The sequence below is a fragment of the Dromiciops gliroides genome, chromosome 5 (assembly GCF_019393635.1).
Source record: "Dromiciops gliroides isolate mDroGli1 chromosome 5, mDroGli1.pri, whole genome shotgun sequence".
Lineage (NCBI taxonomy): Eukaryota > Metazoa > Chordata > Mammalia > Microbiotheria > Microbiotheriidae > Dromiciops > Dromiciops gliroides.
The window spans coordinates 226,257,843-226,271,334 of NC_057865.1; the positions used below are offsets into that span (position 1 = coordinate 226,257,843).

Consider the following 13,492-nt stretch of genomic DNA (forward strand, 5'->3'; position numbering starts at 1 on the left):
GTCAAATCCAATATGAGTCTGTGTGAGCCCTTTACCGAGGTGGCTGGAGTTGGGGAGAAAGGGATACCCTGAGGATCACCTTGGCCACCTCTTTTTCTATTCTGGGAACAAGTGGGGAAACTAAAGTGGGGACAGAAGTGATAACAGAGAAGAAGAGGAGACTGAATTCAGCTTCAGGAGGGGAAGGGCACCTAGCCCTGAAAAGTGAGGAGGCTGAAGGTTGTCTCTAAGATCAGTGAGATACACAGTTCCCTAGAGGGCGCATTGCAGAGGGGAAACACTGACTGGGGTGGGGGAAAGGGAGTCTGGACCTAAGAGGGGATGTAGATCTCAGCGAGCCTAGGTGGGGGTGAGCCAAATAGAAACAGTAGGAAGAAAGGGACTGGGGTCTAGAAGGTAGAATGATAAGCAACGGGAGGTGACAAGTCATCAGGCTCAGTCCCAACTAAGCTAGACATACCAGCCGGGGCAGCAGAGTGGGAAGGGAGGGGCTAACGGTGTTTGTGGCATCTGGAGCCATCGATCTTACTTTTACTTCCTTAATTTCATGGGCGCTGAGTTTGCAGACCTGCAGGGGTGGGAAAAAAAGAGGGAAGAAGCCCTGGGAAGACAGGGATGGGGAAGAAATGAGCTGGAGCTGGGCAGATTGGGGAATGTCCGAATGCTGCTGATACTTTGTACATGCCGATTATAGCCGGGTCCCCCCACCTCATGAATCTCCTGGCCACCACCCCCAGCTGCCAGCCCCCAACCCCAGACTTCTCCCTCCTGCTGTAGCTGTAGCTAATTTTATCTGCCTCTAACCCCTGCCCAGGCGTTAATTGGCAGCAGCTTCATTTACAGCTCTCCAGTGCCCAAAGCCCCCTCTACCCTGGGGAACTCCAGCCAGAGGAGACAGGCAAGCTTAGACACAGAGAACCCTCCTTTCCAGTCCTTCAACACCCAGGGCTAGGTGGAGCCGGGGTGAGGATGAGGAAGGGTAGTATCCCCTACATTAGGGTGGCTGGACAGAAACTGTCATTGAAGTGAAATATAGGTGGGCAAGATTCAAAATGGGCTTCCCATCTTGATAAGGAAAGGACCTGGTGCAGATGGGAGCTCTGGGGAGACAGTATAAGGGAGGCCTACGTACCCGGTGTCCCTAGCTTGGAGGCTTTGAAGATCAATTCTGCTGTATGGGGGGGGGGAGGGGAGGAAGGTAGAGAGATTTGTTTCTCCGTGGTCATAGAGATGAAGGGCCAGGAGATGGAGGAGAGTCTTAGACTGCATTGGGAGAAAGGAAAAGAGACAGACAGACAGAGACAGATAGACAGACAGAGACAGAGAGAGACGGGCAGACACAGAAAGACGAACACAAAGAGAAAGAGACAGAGAGAGATAGACAGAGACAGTGACACAGAGAGAGCAGGGACACAGAGACAGGGAGAGAGACAGAGACAAAAAACAGGCAGAGAAAGACAACGAGAGAGACAGGGACAGATACACAGAGAGATACAAAGACAGAAAGAGACACAGAGACAGACAGGGACAGAGAGAGACAGAGAGAGAAAGAGATTAAAACTGAGGATAATGATAGGAACTGCTACCACAGCAACATCTTTCTCCTGGAGATCATAATACATGTTGTTTCTAGGTTCCCCAAAGGCAGGGACTACTTCATATACTCAAGGTCTGTCTATACATTTTTACCTTCACGGAGGCAACTTGAAGTGACTGAAGAATGTGGAGTAGGTTGGGGGAAGTGGCTTCCCCAGTTGGTCCTAAACAAGTGACCCAAGGATTTATGAAGTACCTGTCCTGTGCTAAATGGTGGGCATACAAAGCTGAAAAATGACACAGTCCCTGCCCTCAAGAAACTTACAGTCTAACAGGAGGAGGTGCCGGGTACTTACAAACAAGTATGATACAAATCATAAAGTGATAGGAGGAGCAAAGGAGAGCCAGACAAAGAGCTATGAGAAATATGAAAAGAGAATAATACTTTCACCTGAGGGGAAAGAGGAGCAGCATCTGTGGCTTCTATCCCCAGTGTCTCCTGCAAAAAAAAAATTCCCATCAAAGCAGGAGATTGTTCTAGCCACCCCCTTTTTACATGCCCCATCATTGTCCTTTTATTATTTCTTTTCCATTTTCAGGCTACCTTTGATGGTCACAGGACCTTTGATGGCCATAGAACTTCAGAGCTGGAAAAAATCACAGAATTCTGGAGTGAAAGGGACCTCCAGGGTCATTTAGTCTACTTGGGTACCAGAATCATCAGCATCCTTCTACAACATCCCTGAAAAGTGGTTCAGCCTTTGCTTGAACACCTCCAGTGATGGAGAGCTCATTACTTCCACAAACAACCCATTCCTCTGTTGGGCTGCTCTATAGACTATCACAGTTGAAAGGAACCCTAAGAGATCATCTATTCTGACCCCATAATTTTATGGATGAGGAAGCTAGATAGAAATGGAGACAGAGGATGTAATCAAAAGAGAGAATCAGCAAGCATTTATTAAGCACCTACTATAAGGGGGCAGCCAGGTGGCACAGTGGATAAAGCACCAGCCCTGGATTCAGGAGGACCTGAGTTCAAATCCAGCCTCAGACACTTGACACTTACTAGCTGTGTGACCCTGGGCAAGTCACTTAACCCTCATCGCCCTGCAAAAAACAAACAAACAAACAAACAAAACCTACTATAAGCCAGGCACTGTGTTGGGCTATGGGGAATGGTCCCTATTGTCTACAAGCTTAGAATACTAGCTGAGGGAGATAGTGTATACATATATAGCTATATACAAGATATCCACAAAGGAAAATTGGGAAGGAAGGGCACTAGCATCTGGGGAATAAAGAAAAGTTTCATTCTGAGGAAGAGATGTGAAGAGAGACAATAACCATTGCAAAGGTATAGAGGCAGTAGATGGATCATCATATAAGAGCTTCAGTTTGCCTGGACCATAGTGTTTATGGCAATGAGTGATGTGTAATAAAGCTGAAAAGGTAATTTGGAGCTAGATTGTGAAGGACTTTAAATGCCAATCAAATGCATTTATATTTGCTCCTAGTGGTACTAGGGAGCCAAGGAAGTTTGTTGATATGATTCAACCTGAATTTAGGAAAGTCACTTTGGTAATTTTGTAGAGAATGGATTAGACTAAGAACAGGTATGAGTCGGAGACCATTTAGAAAGTTATTGCATTAGTCTAGGTAAGAAGTGATGAAGAACTATGGTAGGGAAGTGGCTGTGTAAGCAGAGAGGAGGGGAAAGATGTCAGAAGCTTTAAGGAAGTAGAAATAACAAGATCTGGCAAATGAGTGATCGCTCAGGGTGAGTCCGAGTGACAAGTTCAGGATGATACAAAGGTTGCAAATCTCAGTGACTGCAAAGGTGGTGGCAGCCCCCTAAACAGAAACAGCAAAGTTCAGAAAAGGAGTCGGTTTTGAGGGAAAGAGTTCAGTTTCATGATGATGGTGGACTTAATTAACGTCAGGGTAGCTGATTTAGAATTGGTTCAACCCCATCATTTTACAGATAAGGAAAAAGAAGCACGGATTGGTTAAAGACTTGGAAAGGATCATAGCTAGTAAGGATCTGAGGTGAGATTTCAACCTCAATCTTCCTAACTTCAAATCTACTCCCCAACAGCACTAGATTAGTTAGGAACTAGACCTATAATTGCATTAATAGGAGGAACTCCCAATCCACTCTATCATACTGAAAAGATAGATTTGAAAGTTATTGGTATAGAGATCATAATTAAACCCAAGGGGATGAATGAGAGAGATGGAGAGGGGGAGAGAGAGAGATGGAGAGGGGGAGAGAGAGAGATGGAGAGGGGGAGAGAGAGAGAGATGGAGAGGGGGAGAGAGAGAGATGGAGAGGGAGAGAGAGAGAGATGGAGAGGGAGAGAGAGAGAGAGAGAGAGAGAGAGAGAGAGAGAGAGAGAGGGTCCAGGACAAGTCTTGGTATACACCCTCAGTTAGGGAGCAGGATATGAGTGATGATTCTGAAGGGAAACTAAAAAGGAGAAATCAAATGAGTAGGAGAAGCAAGTAAGAGAAGGTGTCACAAAAACTCAGAAAGGATGGTCAGTTGTGTCAAATGTTTCCAAGAAGTCAAGAAGAATAAGAATTGAGAAAAGACCTTCAGATTGGACAGTTAAGAGTTCATTAGTGATGTTTTCAAGGGCAGTTACGGTTGAGTAATGAGTCTGGAAGCCAAATTGAAAAAGGTTAAGAGTGAGAAGAGAGATGAGGCAAAGGGTGGAAATAGCCTTTTCTTGGAGTTTATCTGAGAAGGGGAGGAAAGCTATAGGGTCATAGGTCGTAGGGATCATAGCTTGTGGTAGGGTCTAGTGAAGATTATTTAAGGATGGGGAAGACTTGTGCATGTTTATAGAAAGGAGGTAAAAAAAATCCGGGGAGTTCCTACAGGGAAAGTGAAGATAAGGGACGGGGGTGGGGAGGGAAAAGTTGGAGGGGTGTACAATTAAAAGTTCTGTGGGAATTAGAAGCCCCAAGTTTGAATCTCCTCTGTGGCCCTGCTGTGAATTAGGGCTATAAATATGGAGCCAGCAGTCCGTCAACAAGCAATTATTAAGTGCCTACTATGTGCCAGACACAGTGCAAAGTTTGGGGGATTCAAAGGCAAAGCAATTCCTCCCCTCAAAGAGCTCCCAGTCTAATGGTGAGGGGGGGAGCGAAGCATACAACATGCAAACGAGCATGTACAACCAGATATAAATCTCCGAAGGAAGAATTTAATACTGTAACTTCTCCCTAAGGCGGGGAGACCCAATACGCGATATTTCTCGCCACAACCCCCTTCTTCCCCAACTAAGTTCCTCTTGGCTGGAAACAAGAACGGAAGACGCCTACAAAACTACAATTCCCAGAAGACCATAACGAAGCTCTTCTGCGCATGTGCGAGCACCGCCTTATCTTAAAGCCGGGAGCTACGAGCGGCTCCTTTTTAAGCGCATGCGCTCTTGCCTCTCTCTCTCTTTTTCCGAGCTGCTGGGGTCCTGAGTACCTGGCCAGAGCTACTGAGTCGCGATGTTGCAACTCCCCTTGCTTCGTGCATTCCGGGTAAGGCCAGGGGTGGCCGGGCCTTGGAGGCAGGTTGACACGGCACACACTTTCCCTCCCCCTAGGTGGGCTTGCCTTAAGGCCTGAAGCTGTTGCCCAGCACTTTCTAGCGCATGGCCCGCGGCCGGGGGTTGAGGTGGGGGCCGGGAGGGGGGGGGGCTGGGAAAGGGAGGAAAAGGGGGAGGGAAGGCCCAGCACTCTTGAGCACTGAGAGCTCTTTCTTCTCTCCCCAGGAATGTGTAGCTTGGGGTCCTGCTCCCCCTCTGTTATGGTCACGTGGCATTGGGGGGGCGCTCCGCTATGTGGACAGAACTCAGTCATTGGAGTACCCCAACTTCCAGGACCCCTCACTTTCCAGACTAGCACTAGAGCAAAAGAGGGGGAGGGACATGGAGTTCTCCCCCCACCCCCACCCCCGCCCCAGTCAGGAGGAGCAGATGGGTGGAGGCCTGCCTAGTTACAGGTGTTTTGGAGGGGAGGGAGTGAGGAAGAGATGGGAAAGAAGAGATCAGTAATTGTAGCCCACTCAGTTGTATGGGACAAACTTTTTTTATTTTAATTTTTTTTGCGGGGCAGTGAGGGTTAAGTGACTTGCTCAAGGTCACACAGCTATTAAGTGTCAAGTGTCTGAGAGCATATTTGAACTCAGGTCCTTTTGAATCCAGGGCAGGTGCTATATCCACTGCCACCTAGCTGCCCCAAAAGTTGTTCTTTGCCATAACATTTTTTTTGCAGGGCAATAAGGGTTAAGTGACTTGCTCAAGGTTACACAGCTAGTAAGTGTCAAGCGTCTTGCTTTGGGGGGGGAAATGGATTATGGGGTTTGGGGTTCTTAGGAATTCCTCTTTAAAGAATTACACCCTCTTGCACACAAAAGCAGTTAAAATAAGATGGTAGTCTATTTCTAGGCAAGGGAAGGGAGGGGAAGGGAAACCATGAAAGAAATCCTTGGACTTCTCCTGGGGAGAGAGGTATGGGACAAAGCATGCAGCTTTGAGATACCAATCTCCTTGAACAGGAGACTGGCAGGTACTTTTATAGAGGACTGGTGGTGGTGGTGACCATCTGACTGTGGAAAGTTCCTTTAGTGAGGGAGGAGGACCATCCCCCACTGGTAGTGACTAGAGGAATTGGGTGAGGGATGGCTATGGATCTCTCTAGCTATCTCTCTCTTCAGTACACAAAGGCAGCAGCCACACCCAAATTTATCTCCCCAGGGATAAAGGAGACCAGAATGAAGGGTGGAGGTCCTGAAGCTAGCTCTGTCCAGCTAGCTCAGTCCAATCTGGTTCCCCTTATCTCTCTAGGCGTATCTGTCCTCTGGTTTAGTTTCTCAAGGAGAAGATTCTTTGATGTGCCCCATCACAGTCTGAGGCCATATTTGAACTCAAGTCCTTCTGAATCCAGGGCAGGTGTTTTATCCACTGCACCACCTAGCTGCCCCAACCAAAAGTTATTCTTTGCCATAACATTTTTTTTTAAAGTACTTGTCAAGTGTCTGAGGCCAGATTTGAACTCTGGTCCTCCTGAATCCAGGGCAGGTGCTTTATCCACTGCACCACCTAGCTGCCCCCTGTACAGGGCAAACTTGAGATTTCTGCTCCCCGGTTCCTCCTCCTCTCCCCCCCCCCCCCGTTTTGTTTTCTATAGCCCAAGTAAGAGATCCCCTTAGCCTGCGGGGACATGGGTGAACAGTTCATCCCAACCATCCACAGCCAACAGCAGTAGTCAAAATAAAGCCATCCCTCATTAGCAGATGATGCAACTGCCCTGGGCTTGTTGCATCAAGGAGGGAAGGAAGAGTGGGTGGGATAGAGCTGACAGGGGCAGGATGTGGTCCACGGTCTGCTTGTCTTGTCTGGATCTCCAGTTCTTCAGAGATTAACAATGCCTATCACAGTGGAGACCAGCAATTCAGTCTTCGACTTTAACATCAGCCCTGCCTCTGTGGCCTCATACTTAGAACACTGGGCTTCCCCTTTGGTCGTCGTCCTTACTCTCCCTGATGTTACTGTAGGGACCAGGCTTCCTTCATTTAGGTAGGATTTAGGGAGAGTTCCCCGGGCAGAAGGTTGGAATAGCAAGGCCCTGAGGCAGTTGAATTCCTATGGTTCTAGAAGTCCTGACTCTGGACTTTGCCCCATTGTGGGAAGCCCTCCTCCTTCCCACCCCTAGCTGAGAGAAGTGTATCCAATCAGAGCCACCCCCCCTGGACTTTCTTCTGAGCTTTGGCCTCTAAAACTGCCCTCAATAATGGCCTGGCTGAGCTGACCAGAGCCAGATACTGGGGGCGGGGCAGAAGTTGTCGAGTCTGTGGGTATATGTATGTGATTTCTCTCTGCCTTGGCAGCCCCTCCAGAGATGCAGTCAGCTGTTTCAGGTGGCTCTTCGGGCCCAGCATGGAGAGGCAGCCAAAGCCCAGGCTGGAGAGGCCTCCAGAGGCTGGACAGGCCAGGAAAGCCTGTCAGACAGTGACCCTGAGATGTGGGCACTCCTACAGAAGGAGAAGGATAGACAGTGTCGGGGCCTAGAGCTCATTGCCTCCGAGGTAGGAGCACCATGGGGGCAGGGATATTTCTGGGTTGGGGCAGGGTGGATGCTGGCAGGGTCTCTCTCTGACTGTAAGAACGGTGGTGTCATACTCAAATAGAAATGGATCCTTTCATGCCTGCAGGAAGCATTTGACTTAGAAAGCCATAAACTAACATTATCTGTGTTGTATTGTATTGTCATTTATTTTGTTAAACATTTCTGAATTATCTTTAGGAGTTTTGCAGGCCTGAGTTTGACATCTCTTCTCTAGAGGAAACAGCTTAGCTACTACAGTTATCCCTTCCACATTGTGGGGCTAGGGGTACGGTTGCCCCCACAATCTGGAAAAATTCAAGTAAAATTTTTGGCCCTCTCTTCATACCAGAGAAATTTGAATTATTATGGTATAAAAGATAAAATATGTTGATATTATATATACATTTTATGCATTTCTGAGTTTCCAAACTTTTTTTTTTATCAAGGGAGTAGGGGTTAAGTGACTTGCCCAGGGGCACACAGCTAGGAAGTATCGACTGTCTGAGGCCTGATTTGAACTTCAGACTCAAGGACCAGTGCTCTATCTACTGTGCCACCTAGCTGCCCCTCTAAACTTTTTCTGTGTTGTCTTTAGCTTCCGCAAACTCCCCCCAAAATTCCCATTTAATTTCTTATGCTGACCCTCAATATACTGAAACTGCGGTGGGGAAAGTCGCAGTGTGGAAGGGATAGCTGTACTTTTTCTCCTTGGTATAGCACTGGCTGGAGTGGTAGGAAGGACCAGGCTGGCCTGGCATCGTCATTTTAGGGAACTGGGATGAGGTGGGGTGCTCCCTTATAACACCTTCTCCCCATGTCTGTCATTACCCTCATCTCAGAACTTCTGTAGCCGAGCAGCCCTGGAGGCTTTGGGATCCTGTCTAAACAACAAGTATTCAGAGGGCTACCCTGGCAAGAGGTGAGATGGGGGTGCCAGGGCCAGTTGAAAGATGGAGCTGGGGGAGGGGGGATGGAGTGAGCCTAGCCCTTCAGAGAACCCTGCCCCTTATATTCATTCATTCTCCTTCTCTCTCTGATCTCTCTCAATCTCTCTTTATCTCTCTCTAGCTCTTTTTGCTTGCTGTTTCATTCGAAGTAGGTAAATCAAAGGGGGTATAACACCCTTTCACCAATAGGCTAAAGCACCCTGTTGTATTCAAGCTCAACCCTTTCATTTCTTCCCCCTCCTCAATGACAGGTACTATGGGGGAGCAGAGGTGGTCGATGAGATTGAGCTGTTATGCCAGCAACGTGCCTTGGAGGCCTTTGACCTTGACCCTGACAGATGGGGAGTCAATGTCCAGCCATATTCAGGGTCTCCAGCCAATCTGGCTGCCTATACAGCTGTCCTCCAGCCCCACGACAGGATCATGGGTCTGGATCTGCCTGATGGAGGCCAGTGAGTTTGCAGGGAGCTGTGGAAGAGGGGAGAGGAGGGAGGAAACAGCTAGGACGAGCTAGGGCCAAGGGCTCAGAAATTAGATCGAGAAAGCTATAGGGGAGGTTTGCTTAAGCAAAATTTCCCTGGAATTGGGGAGAGGAAATGAGGACCTGATTTGAGGACGAGATTTTAGGACACAAGCAATGAAAGGAATTTGGGCATATGGGGATAGGGAACCTGGGTTTGGGGTTTTCTTTCCCCGTCTTCTGAGATCTCCTTGGCTTCTCTTTCTCTTTCTCTTCCCCAGCCTGACTCATGGTTACATGTCTAATGTCAAGCGGATCTCAGCCACATCCATCTTCTTTGAGTCAATGCCATATAAACTGAATGTGAGTGACCAGGGTGAAGGAAGTATGGGATATTGGAGGCAGGATGGAAGACAGGAGAGGTTTCACCTCCGAGGCCCCTCGGGTTGAGCCGAGGAGAGAACTGCTATTCTCTTTCTCACTCCCAGAGTCTCAATTATCCATTTGTCCATCTGTTCAGCCTTCAACTGGCCTCATTGACTACGACCAGCTGGCCGTCACTGCCCGGCTGTTCCGGCCACGGCTTATCATCGCGGGCACCAGTGCCTACGCTCGTCTCATTGATTATGCCCGAATGAGGGAGGTGAGTCACAGACCAGCTTGGGGTGGGTTGGGCCCCTTATGGAAATATCCTAAGTTGGGTCAGACTTAAGTAACTCTCCCACTCCACTTCTGTTCTTCATCTAGGTGTGTGACGAGGTCAAAGCCTATCTGCTGGCTGACATGGCACACATCAGTGGCCTGGTGGCTGCCAAGGTCATTCCTTCTCCTTTCGACCACGCAGATATCGTCACAACCACCACCCACAAGACCTTGCGTGGGGCCAGGTCAGGGCTTGCCACTGGACAATCCACTGTGCTGGGAGCTCTTCAAAGCTCTTCTTCCCTTCTCTACATTTCTGTAGACAGACAGACAGACAGACAGACACACACACACACACACACACCCTCCCTCTAAACCCTATTATGAACAACTGTCTGACAGGATTTTTTTAAAAGGATAGGAAAACCGTTTTGAGGATCTACTTGAGAATTAGGAAAGGGAAAGGGTCTGCCCAGAAGATTCTTATTTCTTTTCTCCCAGGTATCCTCCTCTTGAGCCCTTTTGTCTTCATTTTAAAATCCCAGGATAATGCCCTTTTTTGGGTCCCCTACTCTTTTCCTACAGCCAATCAATCAACAATAACTAGAATTGACCCCATCTGTCTGCCCTGCCTCCCCTAGCCTAATCCCATTGTGAATCTAACCTGCATAAGAAACCCTGACCTCAGATCACCTTAGGTTCAACAAGAGCCAGACTCTTCCCATTTTGTCCTTCCCAATTGCCTGCTATCTCCCCCAGTCAACCCTTTCATTTCTCCCACAACCCCAAATTCCACACAGGCCAGTCTCCTGACCTCATTTTCTCCTCTCTCCTCATAGGTCAGGACTCATTTTCTTTCGTAAAGGGGTACAGTCTGTGGACCCCAAAACTGGGCGAGAGATCCCCTACACATTTGAGGACCGAATCAACTTTGCTGTGTTCCCCTCCCTGCAGGGCGGGCCCCATAACCACGCCATCGCAGCTGTGGCTGTGGCCCTCAAGCAGGTGGGGGGGAGAGGGGTTGGCCCTGATGGGAAGGGTTGGGTTGGAATGAATGAATGAGCCAGAGGCGGGTAGTATCAACCCAGCATGGCTCCTTGGAATGGCAGCTTGGGTGCTATAGGACTAGATTGATTGTACGGCAGTGGGGAAAAGGGGGTGTTATGCCGGAGTCATATATTTTTCATCTCTTATTACTGCTGGAGTGGCCGTGGAGGGAGAAGGGAGAAATAAAGAGGTGTATCTGTTAGGGAGGTATATAAGGTCGGGACAGGATGTAAAGCCTCCGGGATTAGGGGAAAGTAATGAACTACACTGGTTTGTTTGTATTGTAGGAGGGCTAGGAGGGAGCTCTTGCTGTTGGGAGGGCCCCATCATACAAGTGTTGGTAACTTTGTGAACTTGAGGGTACTTTCCTCACCTATAAAAGACAGGATGTTGTTCTAGATAGGGATTTTTAACCTTTTTTGTGTCCTGAACCCCTTTGGCAGACTGGTGGACAATGCATTAAGCAAATGCTTAGGACTACAAAAGATACCAGTTGTCCTGAAATACCATTCAAAAGTATTTTTTTTAATTCTTGGGGGACAGGGGGGCAGCTAGGTGGTGTAGTGGTAAAGCACCGGCCCTGGATTCAGGAGTACCTGAGTTCAGATGCAGCCTCAGACACTTGACACTTACTAGCTGTGTGACCCTGGGCAAGTCACTTAACCCCCATAGCCCTGAAAAAAAAAATTCTTGGGGGGCAGCTAGGTGGTGCAGTAGATAAAGCACCCACCCTGTATTCAAGAGGGCCTGAGTTAAAATCTGACCTCAGACACTTGACACTAGCTGTGTCACCCTGGGAAAGTCACTTAACCCTCACTGCTCTGCAAAAAAAAAAATTCTTGGACCCCCAAAATCAGAAGCCCCAACTAGAGGTTCTCTTCTGGCTCTTGGTCTGATCCTAGACCCTGCTGTTCTCAGAAGTCAGGGGGTAGGTATGAATGCAGGTGTCTCATGGATGCCATGTGGATCTCCTCTGTGCCCTTTCTAGGCCAACACCCCAATGTTCCGGGAGTACTGCCAGCAGGTCCTTCGGAATGCTCGAGCCATGGCGGATGCACTTCTCCAGAAGGGCTACTCCTTGGTGTCTGGTGAGGACCCTGGGAGTCACTCTTAGGGTGCACTGGGGCGCTTGAGAGACTCTCATTGCTCATTCTCCAACAAGGGTGGTTGGGGGTCCTGGGAGGATATTAACGACACCCCCGCTTCCCAGTCTGACCCCTCTGATTTCCTCTTTCAGGCGGCACTGACAATCACTTAGTTCTCGTCGACCTTCGGCCCAAAGGGCTGGATGGAGCTAGGGCCGAGCGAGTTCTAGAACTTGTGTCTATCACTGCCAACAAGAACACCTGTCCAGGGGACCGGAGCGCCGTCACTCCAGGGGGACTCAGACTTGGTATGTGGGGAGAGGGAGTCACCCAGAGAAGGCTTATGCCTCTTCTTTGTGCCCTTCTTGCCTAGGCCTGTAGGCACTGAATAAATATGTGAATCAAAAGAGGCCCTCCCCTCACCCATCCAGTCATGGGACATAAGCCTGTGATTAGGAGCGTGGCTGTGCCAGCACTCTGATAGGCTTTCCTGCTAAACAGGAGCCCCGGCTCTAACATCCCGGCACTTTCGAGAAGATGACTTCCGGCGGGTTGTGAACTTTATCGATGAGGGTGTTCACATTGGACTGGATGTGAAGAACAAGACAGGTGAGGGCTCAGGCTACGGGACCCAGATTGCCCACAATCCATCCTCAGAATGGTCACTCTTTCTCTTCCCCTTTTGTCGCCCCCTGAGAGCTGCTCACCCAACAATCTACTGTTCTTCCAGGGCCCCTGAGTCAGGCTGGTTTTTGGGAGAGGGGGACCAGGTAGTAACCCTAAATTCTAGCCCATTTCTCTCACCTTTCTTGCCCTTTCCTCCCCTTTACCGTCTCCTTCCCACCCTCCAGGGAAGCTCCAAGATTTCAAATCCTTTCTCCTGAATGATCCCGAAACAAGACAGCGCCTGGCCAGTCTCAGGCAAAGAGTGGAAGATTTTGCCAGGACCTTTCCCATGCCTGGCTTTGAGGAGCACTAAGAGGCCATGCCATGTCTCTGCTTCAAAGGACTGGATGGTGCCTATCCCTTCCTGCTAGGCAGATATGGGGAGAGGAAGGACCTCCTTACTCCTGTTTTTCTCTGGAGGGAGAAGAGAGCACTTGGTCCCAAGAGTGGACTTTCTCTCCAGCCCACTAAGTTTGTAGCTGAGTTTTCTAATACTCTTTGAAAGTTTGGGATAAGGTAGATATGATGTATCCTCTCACCTCCCTCTTTCCCCTAACTTATATTAGTTAAAATCACCTTATTCTAGGCTTCCCCTTGCTTTTCTACAGAGTTGGAAGAGGGGCAGACAAGCTGATTGGAGGGGGGTGGGAGGGCTCAAAAATAGACCTGCCTCTTTAAAAAAAAATCCAATAAAAATGCTGCAACTATCTCCTGTCTTTCAGTTGAGGGGGAACAGGAAAAGATGGGGAACGGGATGGCGCTTCCCCCACTCCTTCATACTCAGTATTCCCTCCCTGGGGGCATGAGGCCATGGGGCTTGGTCGGCCTCCCTCTGACTGATCAGAGCCGACACCAGACGTGATTAGCAGGCGCAGCAAATTCAATTTGTTAAATGAAATTGTATTTTGCCCACGGCTGCCTCTGTTAGATCCCCCGAGACTGGTTGGGGTTTGGGGGAAGGGAGGGGACTGGGAGTGGATGAGGAGATGTGGGAGATATCC

General features: G+C 48.9%; 1 protein-coding gene across 3 annotated transcripts; it reads left to right on the plus strand.

The window, feature by feature from the left end:
- Positions 1 to 4,901: 4,901 nt before the first annotated feature.
- Positions 4,902 to 13,190, plus strand: SHMT2 (serine hydroxymethyltransferase 2). Of its 3 annotated transcripts, XM_043968563.1 has the most exons (13): positions 4,923 to 5,076; positions 7,427 to 7,624; positions 8,484 to 8,563; positions 8,713 to 8,739; positions 8,843 to 9,043; positions 9,333 to 9,414; positions 9,572 to 9,694; positions 9,799 to 9,938; positions 10,533 to 10,698; positions 11,729 to 11,828; positions 11,978 to 12,133; positions 12,327 to 12,434; positions 12,677 to 13,190. In XM_043968563.1, exons 1-13 carry the CDS (start codon positions 5,044 to 5,046, stop codon positions 12,802 to 12,804), a joined length of 1,542 nt encoding a protein of 513 aa, XP_043824498.1. In that variant the 5' UTR covers positions 4,923 to 5,043; the 3' UTR covers positions 12,805 to 13,190. The 3 variants fall into 3 exon arrangements, with proteins under 3 accessions (XP_043824500.1, XP_043824498.1, XP_043824499.1); XM_043968564.1 differs by lacking the exon at positions 8,713 to 8,739; XM_043968565.1 differs by lacking the exons at positions 7,427 to 7,624; positions 8,484 to 8,563; positions 8,713 to 8,739 and having other exon boundaries at positions 4,902 to 5,076.
- Positions 13,191 to 13,492: the final 302 nt, after the last annotated feature.

Coding starts and splice junctions, on each gene's coding strand:
- SHMT2 (XM_043968563.1), top strand. CDS start 5,044: ATGTTGCAACTCCCCTTGCTTCGTGCATTCCGG. Junction 9,415..9,571: donor CAATGCCATATAAACTGAAT/GTGAGTGACCAG, acceptor CCATCTGTTCAG/CCTTCAACTGGCCTCATTGA. Junction 12,435..12,676: donor GGATGTGAAGAACAAGACAG/GTGAGGGCTCAG, acceptor CCCACCCTCCAG/GGAAGCTCCAAGATTTCAAA.